The 26811-nt window shown below is 39.9% G+C and overlaps 1 protein-coding gene across 1 annotated transcript in view; it reads right to left on the bottom strand.

The window, feature by feature from the left end:
• MACROD2 (mono-ADP ribosylhydrolase 2) overlaps nucleotides 1–26811 on the bottom strand; it is an 892593-nt gene that overhangs the window by 864571 nt on the left and 1211 nt on the right. The window contains exons 2-4 of the mRNA XM_009634665.2: nucleotides 25429–25496; nucleotides 22411–22527; nucleotides 2815–2922 (exon numbers count right to left, since the gene is read on the bottom strand). Of these exons, the coding sequence (XP_009632960.2) occupies nucleotides 2815–2922; nucleotides 22411–22527; nucleotides 25429–25496 (293 nt within the window). The remainder of the gene's footprint in view (nucleotides 1–2814; nucleotides 2923–22410; nucleotides 22528–25428; nucleotides 25497–26811) is intronic.

Here is a 26811-nt window from a genome sequence, read left to right as displayed (position 1 = left end):
TTAACATTTGGGGTGGGCAAAAGGCTCCAAGTACGAAAAGAACTTGCACAGATTTAGCTCTGAAAAGTCTGTCTCCTATTCCGTGTTTGACGGGCTGCACTTTAACTTACATACAGAAGCTGGTACTGTGGGGATTGCATTAGTTACACTGTAAGAACATCTACAAGTTTGAACTTTCCAAAGGAGAAACAGGACATGACTACTTTTTGCTTTGTCTCTTTGAGGCTTGGATAATTTTAATTGCAGAAGAAAAACCAAATCAAGTTCTTTGCAAAAGCATCATACAGTGCAGACACATGGGTTTAGATACCATCCAAGAGACCCTGCAATTTCACTGAAACATTTTTGATTTACAAAAAAATCTCAGTGCAACTGGATTTTTTGCATAATATATATCTTGAAACAAAACATCCTCCTCATTTAGTTTGCCAGCGATCCTCCACAGTAAGTTTAAAAGGTTTAACTTCAAAAGAAAAAAAAGAGAAACACTCAAATCATGAACAAATCAAAGGCTTAGACTTAAAATTTAATTACTGCATTGGCAGAGAGAGAATATTTGATTTTTCAAGGTAACTACAGGTTAGTATTTTAATCTAAGCATATTAATAATTCACAATAGTTAATATATTATGCACTTTAAGAAATATAAAAGATTACAGAAGAAAAGGGCTAGAAGAATCTCAAAAAACCACCCATACCAACATCCTGACCTATGACTGCTGCTACCTATCACCTTGATACTGTGGAGTATCACTGTCCTTTCCAGTATGTAGTTTTGCCAACATCTAATCCGAGTATCTCATTATGCACAAATCCAACTCCTTTTTAATTCATTTACAGAAGAAATCAGTAGAAACAACTTCTTTCTTTTTGTCAATAGCCTTCTAGATACTTGAAGAGTCTTATGTCCCTCTTTTTACATCTTTCAACCTCAGTTTTACTGTGTTATTTCGAGTGATCTTTAATCCCTTCCTCAGAATTACATATTAATATGTGTTGAATTTAATTGGGTTCTATTTTTTATTTCTACTCAGATAGAGGCATTCCTTACCAGGATGGCAAGCAAGTTTACAGGTAGATAATGTCATCAGCAGCCTGGGATATAGGTTGACATTTCAAAAGAAAGGGAGAAAAATCACAAAAATCACAAAAAGCAAAGTATTCCCATTCTGAAGCTAATCTGCAACTGGTTCCAGCCCGTAATTCAAGTGAGACCTACGAACAAAGAGACTCTAAATATAAAAATCAAGAGAAGTATGCCAATATTGACTTACCATAGAGTAATAAAGTAAGGAAGTCAGCAAGAACACTACTGTAAATGTCATCTTGAAAGAACCAGGGGGAAAAAATTAGATTAACGCTTCAGAGGCTTTGCTAACACAGTGAGGAGAGGATCGTGTTACTACATGGATGCTACTGTCTTGTTCATCTGTAATTTGGAAAGGCTTTTTTGCATCAGTAAACTAAAAGATTAATTAAAAAATTTTGTATGGAAATACTCATTACTTGGAGTGCAAAAATGCATTTTGAGATAACTAAGGATTCCAGCTATACTCCACAAAACCCAGTAGCATATCTCCGCTGTAAAGTGGGGAGTTAGACAGAGAGAAACAACATCAAACAATCCAAGAGAGTCTGTTTACTAACTTCCACACTGTACGAGCAAACATTTCTGTGCTCTTTACAGACATGAGCCAGTATCTCCACACAGCTTTTTAGTGTGGTAAGCCAGTACATCAATTTTGGCCAATACGACCTTGGAAATCTCTGCACTTTATTCCATCACAGAGAAGATACTGCACTATGTTCCCTTCCAAATGAATAATGCCAAAAATTAGCTCTTGAAAATGAACCAATAGTCCTAACAATTAAGGACAATGCCAGCCAAATACTAGGCGGAAAAAAAAATAATTCCAACCTTAAGACACACAAACCATATTCTTTTCATGTTGAGGAGTGCAGGCAAGATTTGGCTGGGGCGTGTGTCTAGGGGGAAACCTTCCCAGTCTTTCCCAACCAGCCAAATTAGCTTATTATAACCCAATGCACAAAAAAATTAATTGCATAGGCATTTCCCCCTTCTCCTTTGTCACGAGAACATGCTATGCACAGTTCTTCCCCTCAGTTGCATACATGGAGACACGGTCACTAAGCGAGAACAGATATTAAAACTAAACCCATCCGTAGAAACATTCAAGGTCAGGCTGGACAGGGCTCTGAGCAACCTGATCCGGTTGAAGATGTCCCTGCAGGGGGGTTGGACTAGATGACCTTTAACGGTCCCTTCCAACCCAAACTATTCTATAATTCTATTTAGAACTCTGCAGGTCACAACCAAAAATATGAAGAAAAACAAAACCAAAACAATCTTCCTATAAGAAAGCAAATATTCAAGCCACATAAGACAGAAATTCAGTTTTCCTATCAGAATATTGTTAAGGTTTTCACATTTCCTAGCCCACAAATGGCTTGATTTAGAAAACCAGACTGGAACATACTGCAATAGCTTAGTATCAAAATTCAGCCTTCTACAATATCAAGTGTGAAGTTTCAGCTACTCAAGTTAAGTCAAAAGATGGATAGAAAAATCATTATTTTTTTCTTGATGACCATGCTATTAAAGTTTCACAGCGATCCTTGTCATAGGAAAGGCTCATGGGATGAATAGATGCAATATAGAGAAATTGGGAAAAAGTACATAGTTTCCAACGGATTTCCACAGAACTTACCAATTTTATGCAACCTTTCAAACTTGTAACATGGCATTATAAAGCATTTTCAAAACATAATAATGTAAACCATTTAATGTCCTACCAGCATTAACGATGGCATCAACTTCAAGCAGTGTAATGTCACCTCTATAGAGAGAAACTTTCTCACTCAGACTTTTCTTCCCTTGCAGATCTTCTTTAGCATTTTCACCTACAAACAAACAAAAAAACCCAGTAAAACCAGATTACAAACGTGGGCCTGAGACCACTATTTACAAGTCCAGAGCAGATATCAGCAGTTCCAGTTACGCTACTGCTGTCAGACTGCAGCATCTTTCGGTTTTGCCTCGAGAGGGCACCGGTAACCCACACAGATACCAGCATTTCCCTAAAATCACACTACTTGCTTTTTATTTGTTTTCAAATACAAGGTACTGTGAAGCACTGATTCATTGCCTGCATACCATTTGATTAAAAAGCTGTATAAATATGCACAATTTTTGGAGCTAGATCCATCGACTAATTTTCTTTGGTAACCACAAGGATACAAATTACAACAACAACAACAACAACAAAAAAAAGAAGAATGAGTTAAGATAATCTCCTCCTACTGAAGCAATAAATTTATCCAACCCAGAATTATTCCAAATGCGTAAAACAACTCAGGAGCACACCATTTGCCAACAGCCCCAAAATTCAGAACTACCCCAGGTAGCAGCAGGTAGCAGGGGAAAAAAAAAAAAACAAAAAAACAAAACACCACACACCTGAACAAAAACACCAGAAAATTTAAAACTTGGAGTTTTCCCACCTTAAACTGTTCAACTAGAAGGCGGGGTGAGAACACAAGATACATTAGTTTTCAGAAGATTTGTTACTAAACAATATTATAATAGGTGTCTTATTCTAGTAAACTTAATTTTTGCATCTCCAATTCACTTCATTTGCATTATAATCTATACAACAGTTCAGTTACCTCAAACACTTCTACAAACACATATTGGCCACAAGCTTAACCTAGTCTCACATTGTTAGACATCCACATCATTAGCAAAGAACTAAGCAGAAAGATTGCTTAATTAGTTTTTATTATTATTTTTGAAAATTAATTCTTTCCAACACAAGAGTCTCAAGAGGCATGACTTCACATACCAGCCAGAAATAGAACTAAAAGTGACAATGGTGGGAAACAGTTCCCAATCTTCAGAACACGTGAATTTTATTTGTAAGTAAAAAAACCTCAAAGGAAGGTTTAGTGAGAAAGTAGAAGCAGTCCAAACAAATCTGGCCCTTTAGTTTTTATATCTACCTTCATTTTAATCAATTTCCTCTAATTTGAGCATACCCGATTACAAGCAGCCACAAGTAGAAGTAAAGAAATTGCATTTATTTAAGTCTTCTTGCTCTTCCAACTTCAGCACAAATGACCAGTATCAGAAATCATCATTTATCTCAACCACTCCAAAATAACCAGTCTCATTCAATTCTACTTTAGGCCTAGTGCAAAATCTACGCCAAATCTAGCAAAAGGTATGTTGCCACTGGGACGTACATTAGCATAAAGGTAGTCTTGCACTCAAGTGTCTGTATTCAGGAGTTTAATTTCTGTATTTGTCTCCTAAAGCAATCATTCCATTGCCACCAGATCACCTCTCGTGTCTTAACCAAAAGAGAGTGTGTCTGTGGAAAGGTATCAAGTTTTTATTATCACAGTAAGAAACTTCTATGACTCTAACCTTAAAGTTATATGGTTCATCCATTTTTCCACAGAAGATAACTATTGCTGTTAGCTGTTGAATTGTATTAAAATAAAAATCAGCCTCTGTGACCAATTTTACAGCCTAATTTATTATCTGCTTTCATGTTAACTGCATTCTGCCAACAAGTAGGACAGTTGTTTTCCTCATCCCTCCCCAGAGAGCGTCCTACTGGAGCTGTGCCAAATTTAAAACATACACTATCATCTTCCCCCTCCACCTTCTGCCTGAGTTACCACAACACTAGTTAACATCAAATCAAATACATTGAATTCTCCAAACTAAAACCATTTAAAGTACAGTTTGGATACTACACTGTGCCAATACAATATAAAAACAAGTAACAAAAAAATCCATCAGGAAGAGCCATGAAGGCAGATACCACGCAATAAAGAAGTGCTGTTTCTCATTATCACTAATTTCTGTGTCAGGGGGACAGCAGTGATGTCCCTTAGCCAACTCACCAGCAAGGTCATCTAACTCTTTCTGTAGGGTGCTGCACAACATGATGTTGCGCACACCATAACTGCCTTCCGATTTTCTGTCCTCTGCGGCCTTCACAAGTTTGTCTCTGGTTGTCACTCTCTGAAAATACTGAATATATCTGAGTGTCGTTCTCTTGAGACTCCTTCCCCATGGAAAAGCATTAACAACTACACAAGACAACACTCCTATACTATTTACCACATCCCCTTCAGCAAGTCCTTTACCTGCCCCACAGTTCTTGGAACAGCCCTGATGACCGCTCTCTTTAATATAGTTCAGCAATAAAAGCATAGGCTACCTTGTACGTCTTTGATAATTACCCTCACTTCTTTCAATAAAAGTCTGATTTAACAGAGGATTTGAGCTTGCACTTGATTTATTTTATTCTGGTTGTTACAGAAAGATGCTGAACACTGATGGAAGTCATAGAGAGCCAAATCTTGCTTGCAAAGACACTCAACAAGTCTACTAATATGCTGCTGATACAAAAGTAATCCTAGTATCATACAAATAGTTGTAGGAAAGATGACTGGTTTTCTTTTGCCATCTGTTAGATCTCTGGGGCTGGCAGGACAACATTTCCTAACAAAGCCAAAACTGGTATCTGATTTGGGCTATTTTCTTCTCCTATAATCAAGTGAGTCATCTTGGCAGGGACAGTGAAGTTTTTCCCCGCCATTACAAATAACTCACTTCCCACCTTTGTCTCCCATCTCTTCCTTCACCACACACATTTTTGTCTGCTTCTCAGATTAAAAAAACCTGCACTCATTTACTTCAAAGCCTCTTCCCAAGGTAACAATGAATCTCAGATGTGTGAGTAAGTATACCAAGTCCTCAAATATGCCCAAGAAACTCAAATGCTGTAGGCGTTATCCTGTAATTCATGGTACCGTAACTCGGCAAGGACAATTCCAGGACACTGCAGATTTCGCAAAGGACACACACCATGTGTACCTACTAGCGCATTAATAAAAATCCTAGCAATTACAGATTTACCTTGCACTTGTAGCATAACGAGAATATTTCTTGCTCTCATTAATGAAACAGCTTTACATACATCCTCAAGAAATAAATCCTCTGAAGTGGTTGCTATGTAACCTACTCTTCAAGACGATACAAACCAGGAGCTGAGTCCCTAGACTCAAAGGCTTAAGTTTTCAGAGATAAGAAAGTCTGCTTGCCAAGCAAATAAAACTTTTGGTTGTCCAGAACGCACCTTAAAGTTGGAAAGCTAAGAAAATTCAGATATACACCAATCCTAAAGAAAAATGAAACAAAAACCAACCAAAACCACACCGAAACAAAAACACCACCAAAAAAATCTCCGTACACCCACCAAGAAAACCCCACCAACTAAACCCACACTACGTCAAGGGTATGACAAAGTCCATCTCAGTTTTAGATGGGGACATCCTAGACTCCAAGAAAAGAAAATATTTTGTTTGGTCTGTGGCTGTAAATATGAGTTTTCAGGACAAAAAAGCAAGCAGAATAAGAGAGACTGAATTTTCTGAAGTACCTCCATGGGAATCCCAGGATAGCTACAAAATTCAAGAGGCACTATAGAAGATGTTTAAGACCATGCAGCTGGGTAGTGAAGACTGCCTAGGAAGGAAGGCTCCCTCCCCACTAGAACAACTGCTCCCATCTCCCTCATCACCACAGCTCTCCTGGCTTGCAAGCAAAACTGAACACATAGTGAGTGCCTACGCAAGAAGCTTGGATGCCTTCAGATCACTGGTTTTAATCAAGCCATGGTTAGTAAAATGCTAAAATAGCTGTTGAAATAGGGGTGTAGCAGTCTTAAGTAGCAATAGCTTCTTACTTTGGGGGGGTTTTATGCTTGTATACCCCCAGGAAGACCATTTCTGGGGCTTTCCTTCCCTCTGGAATAAGACTCTGCCCCCCTCTCCACCCCATGTCCATATCCATTGAAAAAGTAAAAATTGAGGCTTTTAAGTGGGAGACACTCCTAAAAATGAAAAAAAAAAAAAAAAAAAAAAAAAAAATCAGCATTACTTTGGCCATCTTGATTCCCCCTCAACTCTCACACAGTGAATTTTGTTAATAATTTTTCTTTCTTGCTCTCAAAATTTGTGCTGTTACTATATTGCATGAACAGCAGGATTATGAATGGACTCAAACTGCAGTTGAAGCACATTAACATTTCACGTATTTCATTACAATTATGCATGCATGTCACAAGCAAATAAACCCTTTTTTTTTGTTTTGTTTAATGTGAATTTTACAAGGTGTGTTCAAGTAAAGTCTGGCTATCTGATTTCTGAGACAGTGCAATCCTAGAGTCTTCATACCTGATGACTTCCCAGGACCAGTTAATGCCAGCCCTGCCTCTGGAATAAAAGGCCCTTAATTAATTCAAGACCTTGAGCTAAAAGCATCAGCAAAGCAATGATCTCCAATACAGGTAGATTTCACAACCAATTAGATTTTTCAGGTTCAGATTAATTCAAAGAATTAACCAGCACAAAAAGAAAACTATTAGGAGGTAAATGGAATATTCACAAACTTTTGAAATGCCTTTCTAAATTTGACTCACAGCACAATAAAAACCTCTATTGTAAAATGACTGTAGGCACGACTACAGACAGTTCAAGTTATTCATTTGAAAGAAATGAAATTAAATTTGCCAAGTGAGACACTGAGCAACTATACACACACACGTACCCCAAAAATCTGCGTGTTCACAAGCAGGTGAGGACCTGACAGAACCCTAAGGAAATACCCAACATGAAAGCAGTTCATAGGACTAAGTTTTGAACTTTTTCCCAAGTGCCTACTCTGCCTCTCTGCCAGTTTTCTGACCTAAATAATTTTCAAACTTTCCTCCTCTGCCTGACTAGCCCTCACTCAGATCTTATCCATCTCTTCTCTAGGGCAATTTTGACAAGGAAAAAAAAAAAAAAAAAAAAAAAATCAAGAAACAACATCTGCTAGCGAAGTGTGGCAATATACTGAAAAATATCAAATACAGAAATAAAGCAAAAATAAGACAGCTTTTTTAAAAAAAAATTTAGTATTGCAAACAAACTTACTGTAGCTCCTATTAGAAAGCAAAGTTAGTGTCACTAAATCATCTGTGTACCCATATGCACGAAGGATAGAGTTAATCCTGTAACATCCTTACCAAAATCTAATTAATTTATGCTGGTTTTAAGACACACAACAATGGGGACACCACAAACGCTCTAGGTCCTCCTCTCCTTCCCTTCCCCCCCCATCGCCTCAGGAACATATTAGAGTTGAAAGTCTTCACTACAAACAGTCCAAACTTTTTGTCCCACCATCATTTTCCCTCCAGATCCACTCCATCTTCTATCCCTCTGTCTACACAACCCAACTTCCTTTAGCGTTTTCTCCTAAGTGACACCCTTTGAGCCTTTAATCATGCCCCCAACACCACTGAGCTCTTTCTAGACACACCTTTCTTCAAATATGAAGTTCATCAGCTGAGGTCTTAACACCAAGTACAGCAAATAGGCAGTCCTATCTCTCAGCTTTACTTACAACTCCTTCTAGCTCACATCAGAGGAAAAGGACCCTTACATCTTACACATATGCAGAAAAACTTATTAGAACAAGAACTGTGCTTGGAAACAAAGGCATTTCAGTTCTTCAGAATAGGGAAAAGGACTTTCAGAACAGCTCACTAGAGGGAGCCCCCATAAAGGGCATGAATATGCTCAGCTGGCGCGATGTAAAAGGGTGGTACAAACCTAACATCATTGTAACATCAACTCTGAAACTCAGTTACTGCTAAAATATCCAGGATTTTAAAGTCTAGTACACTTTAAAGTATCTTAATTTTTGAAGCAGGTCTCAGACATCCAATTACAGAAATCCCTACAGCAATACCGAAGAGCTTGCAACCAAAGGGAAGAGAAAAACCTACAGCTGGAAGAGCTTCTGTTAAAAAAAACACATTTTTATTTTAAAACTATTTGATTTTGGACAGAGTGTAGCTCACACAAAGTATTAAAAAGAGTTATTAAAACCCTATAGTATAAAGCCATACCTATGGCAAAGAAAATGGCTCTTGGCGCTCCACGAGCAAAAGCAGATAAGAGAAGAAATCAAAGAACAAGTGAAAAGGATTTACAGCAGCTAGGCTCAAAGGCTTGCGGTATTAAAGTGAAATTTTGTTTAACAAGTCAGATGACTTAATTTTTTTTCCTCTAGTTCATAAAAACAAGAGTAACAGACTGAATTGCAAGAAACAAAGCTGAAAATGGGAGAGCTTCATCATTTACAGTCAGAATTCACAGCTGAAGGAAGTAAATTAATTCCAAGTTATAAATAAGTAAGTCTGCCCACTATCTCATCCCTGCTACAACAGCTACTAGTAGGAAGATGTATCCCTGCTAGGAAGGTTTCTTCAACAGCATTCTATAACATGATCTGGAAACAGCACTGGGAAAAGAACCTGAACAAGGGATAAGAGTCCCAACATCAACCCCAGGCAAGAGCCAGCCCTTCCCCTCCTAGGGGAAGCCTCAGCAAAGGCTGGACTGGGACACTGCTCCACTTTTCTTGGGCTGCTGAAAAAACAAAGGAGTTGAGAGGGCTTTATGAGTGCATCTGACAACATGGAAAGATACCACAACCACTCTGCCACATAAGCTGTGCACTCTTCCCTTCAGCCCTTTTTCCCCCCCCCCCGCAATGTTTTGTTTTTACAAGTGCCTTGTACAGATTAAAAATTACAAACTATTAGCAATTACCAACCTCACATTTAACACAGCTTTCCACTCCGTTTGTTTCTGCATAGGCTTACGGAGCATAAAAAAAAAAAAAAAAAAAAAAAAAAAAAAGACAGATTGTAAGATCTGTTACATTACGTGCCTGCTTCTACTCCTACTAACTGTGGATGATTCTACAGGAGAGGCAATTGCTTATCTAAGTCAAGAGAAGCATTATTTCCATATGTTCCATCACCAGGGGGAAAGCGTTCACAGATGCACTCTAGTACTTCAGATTTGTAGTACAGATTTGCTGTATCACTTCTTGGACTTAAACAAGATCAGAACCTGAGCACAAGGAAGAAACATCTGTTGCAGACAAATCACTTTCTACCTAGCCAAAAACGCAGCACATCACACAAGTCAAAGGCACTTGATGATGAACACTAACACCTTCTCCCCAGCTGCACACTCTGCCAATATGCTCTGTTTCAGCTAATTACAAAGTGGCATAATTGGATCAGCTGAGGACTACAGCCAAGTACGAAGCTTATGAGGCATATGACACCACGAATTACAGAACTGATGAGGCTGGGTGGGACCCCTAAAGATTATCAAATCCAACCTCCCTGCTCAAAGCAAGGTCACCTGTAAGTTGCCCAGGACTCTGTCCCAGTTGGATTTTGAGTATCCCCAAAGACATGAGCAACCTGTTCCACTGTTCAGCCACTCTCACACTAAGTATGTTTTCTTACGCTCAGACAGAATTTCCTCTTTCAACTCATGCCCTTTGTCTCTTGTCCTGTCATTGTGTATCACTGAGAAGAGTCTAGAGCCATCTTCTTCACACCCTCCCATCATATGTTTATAAATATTGATCAGATCCCATCTGGAGCATCTTTTCTTCAGGCTAAACCCCAGCTCTCTCAGCCTCTTCTTGCAGAAGAGATGTTCCAGTCCCTTAATAATTTTTCTGGTTCATCTGGTGTGTCAACTACACTTGCCCATTTTTGTACCACTCATGAATTTGCTGAGGTTGCACTCTGCCCCATCCTCCAAGTCAGGAGATCGTGGTATCTCCCATTCAAGGTTTTTTCAGGTGGTATGAAACATCCCCCTCTGAAGACCTGAGCATCACTTGATGTCCACTGGTTAACTGAGGAGCCCACATGCAATGAACCATACTGTAGCAGAGTTCAACAGTGCTGTAACACACCCCTCTGAAGCTACTGCAAAAACCCCAGAACTACCTCACTTGGTCCAAGTTAAATATAGTGATATGGCTATCAGCCACCCACAAACAGGGCTGTAAATACAAGCCTCTACTTTTCAGCCACGTGGCTGAATTGGAGCCATTTGAAGACTGTTACACATTACAGAGAGAGAGCATGGTATACCATGATAATTGATTAAAAAAACCCAGCCAGTCAGTCCTAACAACCAACACAATGCTCATGCAGTTATTCTTGCGTTAGAAAGGTCTTGCAAAGTCCTTACAGTGTTACGTTCCAACCTTTTCCTCAGTCTATCCCACACAGCTCTCTATGCCCCTCAAAAACAAAACTGAGAGGCAAAAAAACCCCTTTAGTCTGGGAGCAGAGGAAGGAGAGAAAATGGAGAAGCTTGCCCTTTTTCTGAAGTTTTTGTAAATTGAGGGAAGACTTGGTATGGAGTGCAAAAGTACCTAAGATCAAAGTTTGAGAAAGCAGTAATAACAAACAAGGAGAACAAGAAAAACTAATACATTCTCAATTCTTATTTGTGATGCAACCTGGTCTGCAGGGACACTCAACTGTCAATTCATAAAGTCTTCTCACTTCAGTAGCATGCACAGTGACAGCAAAGACATGACGCAAGCAGGTAGGCTGAGACCCTAGGGTGTTTGTGTGGAGATACAGCATCCAGCTGCTATAGTTGCTATGCTTGCTTCTGCTGGATTCAGATTTCATGATTTAGGGTCCACAGTAGGAGCTGCTGCTTTAGCTATGGCCCATAAGGAGCTGTGTTTTGTGTAAAGAAACTCATCCAATCACTGTCTTGTTTGGTGAGTTTTTTTAATGTGAACCTTCAGAGGGATTCAAGACTTTGTTAACTATATACTGGAATAAAAACGCTGTTGGGTAGTGTATTTATTAAGTTCTTGCCCAAGCCTGATTATCAGTACCTCAATCTGAGAGATAGCAAGATTTTCAATACACAGACCCTTCAGTACTACGCACACTGCTGTTCTGGAAGAAGTGAACCAAGGTCACATGGAGGCAAGAACTACACTGCATCATCTCTGACTCAATTCCTGCTTTATAACCTCCCTCTACTACAGAGAACTTTCAATTAACAATGGAAATTCAAAAGTTGAGAGGAAAAAAATATTAAGCTTTTAGACGACTGTTCATTGCCTCACAGAAACATGTTGCTACTTTTCTGTAAAGCTCAAGGAGTACAGGTTGATGCTACTTCACTAGATTCCTTCAAAGACAAAGCAGATTGCCTTCATTGCAAGAGTTGTGTCTTGGTAATATCACAGCCTTCGTACATCTATTCCTGGTATGTTCAAATCAACCCAGTACCTCCTGGGAGAACTATGAACCTTCATCGAGACTTACACTACCAGCAACACAGTACTCCTTCACTCAAATTTAGCAATTGGCTGGAAAAAGAATGCCTTTTCACAAGCAACCAGGTGTTAGGTCTTCATCAGCATCTGTTTTATTCACCAAGAAGTGAAAACCCATTTTTAATAGGTGCACAACACATACAGCACCAAGCAGAGTTAAAATAAGTTTTTAGTGGGAAACCACAAATTCATTAGCTTTCATTCATTAGCTTGCTAAGCAGCCAGAGAATTTTTACTCTACAACAGCTTCTCTAGTTGAACATTACAGCCTTTTGTAGTACTTACTGTGGAGCTTGGAAATAAAAAGTTACTACCAGCAAACTATGAAACTTCTGCAAAGCTGTCAGCAAATACTTCACGGTGTTGTCATTCAAAAACTTCTCTGCATGAGATATAGTGACAACTGCTTACCAGATGGGAGCAGAAACTTTAGTTTTCTAGTACCAGGGGACAGGTAGGTAAGTTTTTATGCAAGTACAAAAGATAATGTTTTCTGCATTAAGACATGGGCTTGGTGGGTAGTGCTTACCTTGCAGCATTTCCCCTCCCCTACTCCCTGAGATACCACATGTAATTTGCTACCCTAAGAAAGAGTAGGGCTTCAATTCAAACAGCAAGGTACAGAAGAAAATCTTCAATGTTTGCAGAGGACTCTACCAAGACCCGTTAGCATTGCGAGTCATACTTGCTTACTTTAAAGACTTGAAAAATAGAAAGTAATACAAACTCACTAGCAGTTAGGAGCAGTATTTAGCTCCATCTTCTGCATGTCTACCTGGAAAAAAAAAAAAAAAAAAAAAAAAAAAAAAAAGACACCAAACCACAACGCTCTTTAGTCAATATAGGCATATGCTGGTGCGCACCACCTATTCTGTCTGGATCTAGTTATTTACAATACACTTACAAACCTTCTCATGTCAGAACTCTGGTAGAAACGCAGCAACGAGAAAAAAAAATGGAATCCTACTTTGTCTTTCAATGTAAGTGACCCACACCCTCAGTGACAGTTACCTAAAGTTTGGGGTTCACTTTCAGTTGATGTAGATTCATTAAGTATGCCCACAAAAGGACAGCACTGCAACACACTATGTTTGTATGAGAGCAGTGTCTTCTTTAAAGAGTACCTTATTCATACAGAAAAGATGACATTAAGCATATAGGAATAAATCCAATGCAGGCTGGACTACAAGTCGTATTTGCGCAGCAAATGAAAAATAACCCCCTTACAGACTAACCGTCAGTACCAAAGAGACAATCAAAAAAGCCTGTATTCGTATAAGCAAGCCTGTATGAAAAAGCAAAGAGCAGGATAAGGCAGGTAAATGTTTTAAAGCAAGAGAGATGTGCAACTAGCTCTACGCTTTCTTCGTATCTGCACGGACTGAGTCTTTTGGACAGGATCCCCCTTGGTAAACTAGATAGCAGTCTTTTGTAACTCAGTGTTTGATCATGAACTCCTAGAGAGGCTGCTAGTGCAAAGCTGCACGTAGAGAACTGCTTCCACTTACAGAAATAAATGTACTGGCTATACCAGCACAAGGCTGAGAGGTTTAATTTTGCAAGATGTGCATTCTATAGCATCCTGTCCACAAAAAAAAAAACAGCTGGAAGCTTTGGTAAAGGCCCTCGTGACACTTACTTCTGCAAACATACCAAGTCAACAGGCAACAGCTGTAAGTCTCAGTACCTGTTCTGTGCACAAACAGTATGCTTCCCCCCACCATTTAAATAACAAATATTTCTTAGTGAAATGGCAACCACACATAAAATTGTAATTTCAATGGTTTTTAAAGCTGTGCAAAAATAGAAGTTTATATTTAAACTGGATTGTTAAGCTTCTCTCCAGCACATTTTCTGTGCATTGTAACAAACACAACTGTATGCAGCACTTCCTACAGGGCTGAGGAATTCTGTGTCAACTGGATTTTCCATCAGCACATCAGCTAGATGCCCTCTCACAGAGTAACATATCGCTTCACATAGGAAGTACTACAACTTATTCAGACATTAGTTGGTTTGTTAGAGACATTTCTACATGGCGAGCAGTTCAGCTCTATTGAACCAAAAAAGGGAAACCAAGCTTATCTGGTTTCCAGTGATTGGGTTTTTAACACATGTGTAATCAAGTGTTTAATTGTGCATGAAGCAAATGCAGCTATGCATGAAAGTTGGTTAATACGGTCCAAACAGAGAGCTCAGTGAGCTTAAACTGCATTAGTGATCCCCCTACCTTATCAAGGGAGTTAAACCAGTAACCTTACGTGGTGGTTAATTTTCAGATGTGATGCAAGCCTCCCACATCCAGAGAGCAGCAGTTGACAGGCCAACCCTGTGTGATCACTAATTATCATTTAGCCCCAGGCAGCAAATCCTAGTTGAAGCAACAGTTCAGCACCTTCATAAATGTCTGTCACACCTAAGATACAGTGAATTAAGACAAGCTATACCAGTCTCTTACTGTCTTATCAAAAGAGGCTCCCAGTCTTCTGCAGGAGGAGATCAGCTTTTTCCACCTACATTTGAAGATATCCAAGAGTCATGTAGCCAGCTGACATGGCATCAGGTCTACACTAGTAAGCCATGACAAAGGTACAATTCAACAGCTTGATCTCGGCCTCAACCTAATCATAGACACATGGCTTCTACTCAGGCTGGCACATTGGCTCACATCTGTCTGCAAAAGACTGTGAGGACATATGCCACAAATCAGTCATAGATTATAGACTGTGGCTTTAGCCAAGCTACCATACTGAGTAAAATTAGATGACTTACTGAAATTGTCTTTGTAGAGCAAGAAATTAATTTGGGGATTTGATCTTGCAATCCCAGATGCTCAAAATGGGCAAAGACAGACATGTACATAAACACAAATTACTGGAAACCAAGATGTGTAACTTACTACTTTTCCCCCTGCATATATTAAACTATCTCACTCAAAAAGTTACTATTTTTCTTCTTTTCCTTAGTAGTCTTGAACATGAGACAAGTCAGCCACTGAAAAACTCGAAGCTGGAACTTGAGAAACCCTACACTTTCTCAGCAATTTCTGAGGAACAGCACGTACAGACTTACAGCATGACTGCTGCTAAAGCCATCCTTCCTCACACTCTGAACAAGCCTACCAGCTGACAGCACACTGCATCATCTGGACTTTCTAACTCTGGTTAGAACTTCCTTAAGGACCTCTGTAGAAAGCTCAGTGCACAGTGATGTTCAGTAGCCAAAAAAAAAAAAAAAAAAAAAAAAAAAAAAAAAAGATTGTTTCTTTGTTTCTCCTATTGCATGGGACAGGAGCTTAGGAGTTATTTATCTGGTCAAGACTTGTGTCGCCAGCACTTAAAACATTAGAAATATTCTTTCTGGCAAAGACATGCTTAACTTCCCTTTGCATCTCCACCTACTATTGCTCTCTAAAACACGTTGAAAGCTTGTGGAGCTTCAATAAGGATACTAATTTATTGTTGAGAGCAGCATCCTTTCCTACAGTTAACTCCTGCCTCTTGAGGAGCTGGCTGCCACTGGAGATAAAGAGGGTCCCCTCAGCTGCACGCAAAAGGACAACAAAATGGTAACTTTATCAAGGACCTGTATAAGCTTAGTGTTGTGTGGAAGTTAACTTGTTAAAAAAAAAAAATCATGGAACAGCAGCTTAAAAAGAAGTCATCGTCTTAATTACATCAAAGACAAGTGCTTTACTTTCTTAGAGAGAGGATTAGCCACACTGGATTATGTGTTCCTAATCTATGTAAACAGAAATTATTTTTTGGTTTTTAATAATCATCTCTCACACTTGCTGAAAGCAAGATTTTTCTTTTTTCCCCCCCCTCAAAAACACTTAAAAAAAAAAAAACCTGTAACACAAGCGTCATTTCTTTGACAGCTAATCCATCCTATAAAGGTTATATGCATGCAGCTCACCAAGGAATTACAAGGTCAACTGAATACTTATTGGTTCTTTTCGTTTACTGTAGTTTTTTTCCTCCCACTGTACTGAACACACTGCTTTATCCACTTATATCGGGGAGATTGCTAACTAGATAGGAATACTTGCCTCTAAAAACAAACCACCACCCCCAGGTTGTTTCTCAGCTCACACTCAAGTAAGCTTGCACCTGAAGAGTTTTTCCCATCTCTGCGCTGTGCAAGGCTATCTTTGGAAAAGAATAGCTGAGGTATACATTTAGGAAGACAACAAGGTATACAGGGACAGGAGCTCACATGGTCAGATTTGTACCACTCTGCAGCTTTGCATCTGTTCATGGCAGATCCCTAAAGGGCAGCCAAGAAAGAGCCTGGGAGAAGCAAAGCACACAGGGCTCCAGTTACTCTCTATTGCTCCAGCAGCCTTTGAGCCTCAGCCTTAGAGTGACTCCGTGTTATGCCACTAGCACACAGATTCCTGGACACCTTTAGAACACACTAGTAAGCCGCAAACCTCATTTGCTGTTGTTGCCGCTCCAATTCCTTTGCTGCTTTCTTAATATATACATAACATGGCCAGAGAACAGAAACGAGCAAACAGATTCATAGCCACTTCCACAAAAAGCATGTCATTTCGTAAGAATTCAAAATACTTCATTACCATGATTTTCACACAATTCATAGAAGCCACAGATGTTAGTCTTTTAATGGACTCCCCCAACTATTATCCACAGCAATTAATAAGCAGTGATCTCCACATGCATCTAAATGACACAGTTTTCTAACCTTAAACACGCTAGTCTTCGGGAGACCTTGTGACAAAACATTTAGTATTAGTAACAGAGCTGTATGCCAATATGTGAAAAGTAAGGACAAAACTACATACAGCACTGAGTTTAAGTGAAGCTGGAACTCGCGTTCAACACCACAGCTAATAGCGGGAGATCCTGAACTGTAGCACACAAGTTATCGTGGTTTTCTATGTGAGCTCAGCTGAAAAACTGATGTATGGTGGACTTAACCCAAACAGTTTCAGTAGCAAAAGCACCATTTTCATTGACTGACAGATAGCAAGCATCACCCTGAGCTAAGATCTCTCGATTTACTTTCATCCTTGTCACTCAGCTAGTAATCTGAAGACAGTTGTTAAGTCCACTATAAGAAAAAAGACAATGCAAGCTGATAGACTTTGTTTTCTTGGTGGGAGGACGGTCTTGAAGCGTACCGGTTTCATGTAGCTACTACAGACAGAACTTGTTGATTGTAAGGCAACTTTTGACAATCAATGTTCTAGTAGAACATAATTTCTTTTTCTGTATAACTCACTGAAAATAATGAGCAGTTTAGAAAGATGCTATTTCTCACTTGTAGACAGCTGGCTGAATTTCACTGCAACTTAGTAGTGGCATTACTTTCAAAAGGCTGTTTGATGATCGTCACCTTGATTCCAGGGTCCCGCAGGACAGGTATTCACATCAAACAGCGCTGCACGGAGATGCTCTGAAGAGCCCAGTGTGACCTATGGTTAGTTAACCATCTCAAGAATTGCTGGTCAACAGAGCTCAGTATCGCCACACGTTTTCTTTTCAGCACGAAGCATTTCAAGTGGCTCATCTAGATGCTTCATCTCTATAATCTTGTGTCAACTCACTGTGACTATTTAGAAAGCTACAGATTCATAGTACAAAGATGCTTTTACTGAATCCAAACCTTATTATACATAAAACCCTCAGTGTTAAAGTAGTTTAACGTGAATAGTTTGAACCATATAATTTTCTAAAAATATAGCAGATTAAGAAAATTCAGAGGCTGCCAAAACATCTACGCATACTTCAAGACTTGCTTAAAGAAAGGACTGCAGGCCTTTCATGTAATTTAATCTTAAACAAAAATAAAAAACTCAACAGCTACTGTGTCCTTCCGTTTTAACTTCATCCAATCAAAAGTAGGTCTTACCATTAGCAAAGATGGCTAAACCATCACCTGAATTTGCTGTTTTCTTGGCACCAGTGAACCCCGGAGGCTGTGAGAGCCAGCAGGACTGTCAGCTGCCTTGAGTTAAACTACGTAATTTACTCCATTTTCTGAATTATCCTATTAATGCAACAAAACATTTTTCTACCAGTGACACACAAAACTCAGTGACAACAGAATTCCCAAGACCCTGATTTTTCAAAAAGCTTTCCAGAAAAAGTTTTCTGAAGTCATTTCTCACATTCCCCACTAAAGAGTAAAGATATCTTCAGGAATAACTGTGTACCCAAGAAAAAGCTAATACACACATTTAGCTTCAAAAACCACTCTAGTTATTCGTCTAAATGGTGGCATTTTATTCACCAAGCATCACAAAACATAAGTTGCCATTGCTGTACAGGATGAGTGCCTAGCATGAAGTGGTATATAATAAATAGCATCAAAATAAAGGTATACAAATTCCCAAGCTTCAGAAAACAAGTCCATTATTCACGTGCTGTCAGGAGGGAACACTGCTACTTCAAGGTATGTAACAGAACAGATGAGATGTGTCTTCCTTTGGCGTATTTGAAGGATAAGTAGTGGGAGGAACAATGGCTTACAGAATATATGTACTATCCAGCCCTGTATGACACTATTATTCTTCATTTCCCAAGTGAACAGTTCCTCATTTCCTTAATAAATGCGGTTAAAACAAAGAAAGCTTTCATGTTTACAGAAGTACTTGAAGAATTAGATTTTTCTTCCCTTCCTACCATCCCCTCTGACATTAAAAAGGACCACTTGTCAATAACAGCGGTGGAAGGAAAATGAACAGCATTATGATACTTTATCTCCGAGGTCCACTTGTGCAGCCTGGCAGGTTGTATGCTAAAACCCAGGGGCGTTGACAAGGTGGTCCTTCTGAAAATGCAGGTGCCCACGACAGCTTGCTTGCCCCAGATCAGAGCAGAGGGCACTGGGCTTAGTCCCTACATTCCATATTGTGCCCCCCTCAAAAAAAAAAAAAAGAAAAAAGTATCAGAAATATTGACCTAATTCCATGCCAAAACACATCTGAACCTGATTTCTTATAGCTAGTCATGTCCATATAAGGACACCTGCAAAAATCATGGTTTTGTTTTAGTCACAGAAAAGCAAAACAAAGACAAAAACCTATACATAGCTGGTTTCAACTTGCAAATGTTTTCAAACACCTTTGCTGCTATTAAAAAAACAACAAAGCTTTTGTCAGCAGCCATTCAGAATCCCTTAACTTCACTCCTCAGAAGCCCTTATATGGTTACACATCCCTCTATTATAAAGATTTCCAGTCTTGCCAAAGTGTACCTTAACATCAACTTACTCCAGCTTTACTGGTTTTCTTCAGAATTTAGTTCTGAACCCAACTTCATATCAAAGGGTGGAGGAAGAAGAGGCAGCAAGAAACACTGTCCTCCACAAACTACAGAATGTTCTCCAAACTTGGCAATAAAGAGCATTAGAGGTATCATGGCAGTCAGGTTGGTTCCTTCCCAACATGAACCTTTTAGGCCTTTTCAGTTTCAACAGGTCTGCACAGAGACTTTTCAATAATCTTCTGTTAAAAACTTCCATACAACAAAAGTGTGCCCAACTGGAATGAATCTCCCAACACCCTCCAGTGAGTCATTCGCATTTAAAAAGGGGTACCATAAAGCTTTTGTATTGTTCAAGCAATTTTTCCTAAGAGTCAGTACAAAACTTTGTGCAGTACTAAACACCCTCAATTTCCAGTTGAGTATCTACGGGGACTACTGCAGGCCCAGAAGCTCTCCCCTTCTCCTACAGCTTCTTACTCCAGTGGCTGATTGATTGCACCTGCTTCGCTTTATTTGTTCTCTGTTCCTTTCTTGATTTCTCCTCATCACTCTTCCTGAACAGCTACTCCACACTTTACTAATCAATCTGTCATTTTTTCACTGTATACAGTGTTGGAAGTAAATAGTAAAGAACTTTTTCCGCATTCCCCATCACTTGCTGTTTTGGCTTGTCAAACACACAGATGATTATTTCCCCTCCCCACACCCCACTTCCAACCTCTTTAGTTTGTCACGGCAAGAAGTAGCCTTTCACTTGAAGAAAATATGAGAACTTGGGCATGGCCTTGTCAAGTCATCACAGAATTCATCATACCCAGGGCTTCACCTGCTCTCCCCAGAGCCTCGTTTAGGTTGTACCAGTTGCCCTCCATATGTCCCAGTATACGGAGCAGAAGTTCTCATCAGCAAGACAACTAAATTCTAGTTTTTCAGTATTTCAGCTGAGAAAGACAGTTCTTGCACACTCTTGATACCTTCAGAGTGGGGTCAACATTTAAGGGAGATAAAGTTTGAAACGGATGCAGTAACAGTCACATTAACATACACATTTCTTTTAATCACACTGATCAGTTGAAACATGGAAGCACTTCAGCAGTCCAACCTTCTAGAAGTTCACTATTCCACATGGCTTGTTTACAACAAATACATCGAAGAAAACTAAGTGACTATGGATATTTTTTCCTGAATGTACAGTATAACAAAAGCTTGAAGTAGGAAAGAAGATGTGTTTCAGCACAGCTTTTGCCTTCCAGCATTTTTTGTTGTGTACTGGCTACTAACAGAAAGAATGCAAGAGCAGCTACAAGAAAATAAATTCACCCCTGCCATGATTCAATACCCACCTATTAGACACTGACACTTTGCTTATGTGAAGCGTAACAGCAATCACAACGTAAATTCACACCTTGTCACGTTCAGCAGCCCAAGTAATACAAGATCCGTGAATTTTAGCACATCATACAGAATCTGAGAGTAGTTAGAATAAAACTAGTTCAGGCTAGGGCAGATAAAGAATCTCTCAGTTAAACCACATGAAATACTGCAATATCCCCATGTACCACAGGCCTCCAAAATGAACTTTGGAGAAGTCAGGTCATCTTTTTCATTTTTATGCACCCTTTGTTTTCTGGCTGGACAGGCTTCCTGATGTTGTAAGGTCGAAGACCTACTGTAATGGGAGAAAGAGGTCTACTGTACTGTTGTAATACAAGCACTCATCAGTGTTGAAGAGCTCAGCAACCTCTGACATATTTTCACCTCAAAAGTCACTAAAGATGCTTTTAGGAGTAGATGACAGAATTTAATTGTTTATGGCAAAGGCATCTGCGAATCTGTCAGCTCCTCCAGATTATGCTAAAGTGTTACAGCTTTCCCATTTTATTAAAAACAGCTGATTAGTTCCAGGCCTAATCTCACCTGGAGTATTACCATAAAGACCATGTTCACCTGCAGCCACAAGATTATTCTACACACCTGTTCACACAGGCCAGTATTTTCCCTGAACAATAACTGAAGTGTCAGAAAACCAGTCCTATAGCTGCAGAAGCAGGAAACACTTCAGGTCTCATAGTTAGATCCCCCTCCAAAAAACACAAGTTTCAGCCAAGTAGGATAACAAGACACAGAAAGCAATGAGGGCACAGAAACCAGTTTAGGGCAGGTCCCTCTTCTTCCACATGCTGTGTGGTTGAAAGAGAACTAGACGAAGAATGAGGCACTGTTACAGAACTACAGACAGAATACAGAATTCTTTATGTAAATGAATCAGACTCTCATTTTCAGTCAGCCTTCACTGCAAGTATTTAGGCGACTCTGCTGGTGATCATAACCGTGACAACACCACACACACTATGAGAAGGGGAGTTAATCCAGGCCAGGCTGATGTTCCTTAGCCCAAGAAGGCAGGCAGGACCATGATTAAGAAACGCTCTTTTCAGGAGAGGCTTCAAATCCAATCTTCTCCCATTTCTGGATTTTCAGAAAACAACGCAACTTGCACAATTCCACTCTGCTTTTCAGCCACCTACAAGAACAACACTATTTTGCCCAGATTGCTCATACTGTTACGCTCACTAAGTTTCAAAGACGAAGTTCATTAGGCATGGCTAACTATTGGGAGTATCTGGAAAGTAAGACTCATGCAGAGAATAGCTATTTTACACACTTAAGAGATTCAGTATTATGATGACTGTGTCTGGGGATTCTTGCAGAATTAGTGAACACCAGTGAGGCTTTAAGAAATGATGTTGGGGTTCCCCCCAACCCCAAAGTGCTCTTGTCCCAACATTAGGCTGCCGCTGTTAGTAACAACGTGGGTTCTAAGTCTTGGTCCTCCTAAAAGTAACTTCAGGCTGAGAAAACAGAATGGTCTATATTTAAATAAGATTCCCCTGTTTTACTTACCATCACTTTCACTCTTACATTTTAAGTCTTCCATCCATGTGGGAATATTTTTCAACGCAACATAATCCCTTAAGTACTCTTTGCGTCTTTCTTCCAAGGTCATCTTCAGCAAACGCTCTGTTTAGGGGAAAGAAATAAAAAAAGTTTTGCAAGCTTTCATATATTCTCGCACATTAGCCAAGTAGTGACCAATTCAGTGTCCGTGATGCAATCAAATCCCATTTGAGAGAACCAAGCATGGGTGATGCAATGAGATACAAGTAATAGGAGCTAAACACGGTGCATCTAAACGACTGCGTGCGCCTATTTCTGGATATCCCAGTTCAGCAAAAAGAAATGCCTCTTCACCGCACTCTCAGCTGTCCAGACTTCCTCCCCGCATCACTACTGTGCCTCTTTTTCCTGCCACTTTAACTCAAGGATCAGAGAACTAACAGCAAGTTTATTAAGTAGGGAGTTGTTATTTTATAGGAAGTTTTTAGGTATTAAAGTCTATTCTTTAAATTCTGCATTGCAAACCAGAACTTAAAAAAAAAAAGTTAGGAAAATCAAAATTGAAACATTTTTACTGAAATGAGTTTACCAATGCCAGCAAGTAAAGGCAGAAGCGTGGCACAAAATTAACAAAGTGCTGCTACATTACAAAAGAAATCAGAGCTAAACCAAATGTTATGTCACTTTCTAGGTGGCTGGGGTGATAGGAAAGGCATTTTTGTTTGGTTGGGTTTTTTGTTCTGCAAACAACGTAATTTTCAGCATGAGAAAACCACTGTCATTTGCTTTAGACAAATGCTTTAGTGACATTTAATCCCACTTTGGGCCAAAAATCAGTAGCTGTAGAAAATACCAGGATATCTGTTAGATACCCAAGAGTAAGTAACGTAAGTATCTAAGTTTGACAAACTTTGGTTGAACATAATCCCGAGTGCTAGGAAAGCCCACTGCCATCCACCAGCTGTTTCAAAGAAGCAGACCAGGACCGGCATGAACTGCATCTGCTGGATTTAAAGCGCTGCAGGACAGAACCTGGGTTTAAAGTGAGCAGCATGGGTCAAGCTTTAGAGATTTTTATTTGAGCATTAATATGACACACTCGGTTACCACACTAGAACAGATATGGATGGTTGTTTTCTCCTGAGAAAGTCACCATGTCTTTTTTCAGACATTTAGTGAAAAGTAAAGTCTCAAAGACTGTACAGCTGTGACGGCTACTGCCAACTTCACTCTTCTTCAGACCTTGCTATAAATGGACTGAGATCCAAGAGAAGAAAAAAACATCCCAAAAACCCAACACTGCAAACAGACCGGGCGCTTCAGCAAGACCCTGTACTTGATTTTTGAAGCCATGTCCTCTTCTCCCTTCAAAAAGGGGGGGTGGAGAGGGGGCACAACAGGACAACCAAAAAAAAAAAAAAAAAAAAAACCACCAAAAAACAACTGTAGACCGTATCAGGACGCCCATACTCTAATCAAGCTTCTGGGTCTTGTTTTTACCAGTGGCACTGTACTACAATTACCATACTAATAGTTTTTTCTTGACACATTATTCAGTAATAAATGCTCTTTGATGATTCAATAGTTTGTAGGGGAGGGCTAGATCCATATTATTTGCCTTTGGCATAAGGAACTAGATGGACATGAAAAGAATATTTTCACGTCAAGTTGAAGGAACAGTGACCAAGTTGAACATGGAAATTGCTTCTTGAATTAAACCTTTAAAAAAATAAAATCACTTACACTTGGTTTTGGGTGGGGTTTTTTGTTTTTTAAAAATAAAAGTTTCCTAATTATGCAGGCTATAATCAGCACCGTGCAATAACCAAAGGCAGGTTTTGAGCTCAGACTCCTTTATCAGAATAAACTTTATTTTGATATTTTTGACAGTATTACCAATTTCTTCAGTTGACAAAAAGATTTCTCTTCCATTATTCAGGCTTGGTATCTTAATTCCAGATTTACAAATGCAAAAATAAAGCTAGTGTGATTAGGATCACCATTATGCACAACAGATACACACTTAACTCTACTACTTGATCTTCAAGCATACAAAACACCAAGTATTTAACATGCACGTTAGAAGTACTACAAACTTGAAAGCGTGCGTTTCTCCACGTGCCAGGTTTGAAGGACTGACTAGCAGCAGAATTTTGACTGCCTTCCGCTGAAGAGGTTACAGAGGCAGTTCTATGCCTTCAAAACACAAGCTCATCTCTATAGGAAGGTTCTATCAAAGTTTGCTCTTGCAAGTCAGCAGTGAGAATTTAAACTGAGTCTTAATTATACCCAAACCTCCTGGAAGATGCTTCCAGCAGCCTTAGCTGCAAGTAGTTTTCTGCACGTAGCTTTATGAAGTGCCTCTGAAAGTTTGCAGGCAGACCAGTCCTGTGTCTAAGAATCTGAAATCAACTCCAGTCCCGCTCCTACTCTCTTTTCAGCTGTCCTCAAGATCCACCCTGGGAGAATGTAGACCAACCCTTAATTACCAAGAAAGTAATTAAGAAAAGCAAGCGTATTGTCAGTGGGTTTGAACTCAATATTTAGCAGTCAGTGCTTTTTCTTTTTAAAAAGGAAGGTCTTTGGAATATGAAAGACTGAGAATGATTGCACTCAGAGCTTCATGTGAAGAGGAGAACTCACTAGCACAGCCAGCTTTACAGCAGGGCAGAAATACCTGGGAAAGGCAAATGCAGGCATAACAAAAGACCTGATTTCAAAAGTACAATCTGGATAGGAAGGAAAGAAGTTGGGCTTCTGTAATTTTACCTCTCTAGTCAAGAAGGTACTTGGTAAGAACAGTCACACAGGGCTACAAGCTGAAGAGCAATGCCAACAATAAACACAGAATTTTTTCTGCACTCCTCACTCAAAATACTCAGGGCCAGCATCATCAGCGTGGTGGTGGAAAGCAGTTACTGGAGCAGAAGACTAGCAAATGTTGTTCGTTCTCACTAAGCGAAGCAGCAGAGTTTTGGCCAGATAGCTCTCACAAACACGTTTCCCTGGATAGAGGAATCTCACCAGCAGTCATGAGCTTTGGTTTGCATTCAGTAACATCACCGTACTGATGGAGACCACCATCCTCACAGCTAAGACATGAAAGCATGCCCGCAGCTCAGGTTTCCAGCTTACCCTCCACTTGACCCTCCTTACCAAGGGTTTGAGTTCACATGCCAGGCTATGAATTCGCACAGACAGCAGCAGAGCTGGAAGAGACAAGTGGGAGTAATGGGAACACTCACCAGAGCCTACCAGAAACCTTTCCCCATCTGCCCCCAGCACAAAACCAGCATTTTTTGAAACTAACAACATACAGCATTAAGGACTTGTGCAGGGAAAGCCAGTTATAGTTGATCATGCATAAGCAATGCCCGAGAAGATTAAACTACATCTTCTATATTGAAAACAGAAACTTAGATGTCTGGTAGAAATTTGTTACCTCACCTTAACTACAGAAACATGGTTTGTAAGGCAGTTTTGAAAGAAAAAAGTATGCGACAAAACTCACTTCCTTCGAGAAGTGTTTGAGAGCTAACCTACACAGAGATCAGTTTACCTGTGTTTCAACAATTTGCACTTGCTTTCTACCACAGACAAAAAGGATGAACCCTATCTTTTGAACTATCTTCTGCCTTCTTGGCTTGAAACACACATGTAGTCATAAGGTTGATGGAAGAAAAAAAAACTTAAAATATGGCCCACTGCTGTGTTTTTGTTTTTCTTCCTCTCCTCCTTGTATATTTCCAGATTATTTGTAAACACATCCGGCAAGAAGATTTCCTCCCAGGCAATGTAAATATTATGCTTCCACTGTGTGAATTTCTCTTAATCTTTACATTGCTCTCCATGTGATCAATAGAAACTGTCAAAACGGCAAGGGCTGCATAAAACGCTTGTCCCATGGTTTGCATGCTCTGGAGTTTGATACTGGAGTGCTACAAACCCAGACCACAGGGAAGGAGGGATTAAAAAAAAAAAAAAAAAAAAAAAGGAAGAAATAAAGAAATATTTCTTTGGGGGTGGGGGGTGTGCTTTCAGAGCCCCCCTACCCGAAACACTTCACCCCAGCTGATCAACTCTGGAAGCTAAATTCACCCACATTACGCCAGTGATAGCAATAAACCGTGATTTTCCCAGAAAACATACGCATTAAAACACGGAGAGGCACGTTTTGACGGCATGTGCCTAACTTTTCGGCCTGAAATACTTCCACAAGGTGACTTGGGGGCGGGTTCCCCCCCCACTCCGCCCCGCCGCTCCCCTCAGCCCTAGGGCCCCTCTCCTCGCAGGCAAAGTTAGCCAGCGATAACAGAGTTGGGGGACAAACAGCCCCAAATCCCGCACACCCGGGGCTGCCGAGAGGCGGGGGGGGGGGGCCCCGGGGGGCGGGGGTTTTGGGGTTTT

This window comes from Egretta garzetta, unplaced genomic scaffold (genome assembly GCF_000687185.1).
Source record: "Egretta garzetta isolate BGI_Z169 unplaced genomic scaffold, ASM68718v1 scaffold252, whole genome shotgun sequence".
NCBI lineage: Eukaryota > Metazoa > Chordata > Aves > Pelecaniformes > Ardeidae > Egretta > Egretta garzetta.
This window is presented reverse-complemented; position numbering and strand designations above follow the sequence as displayed.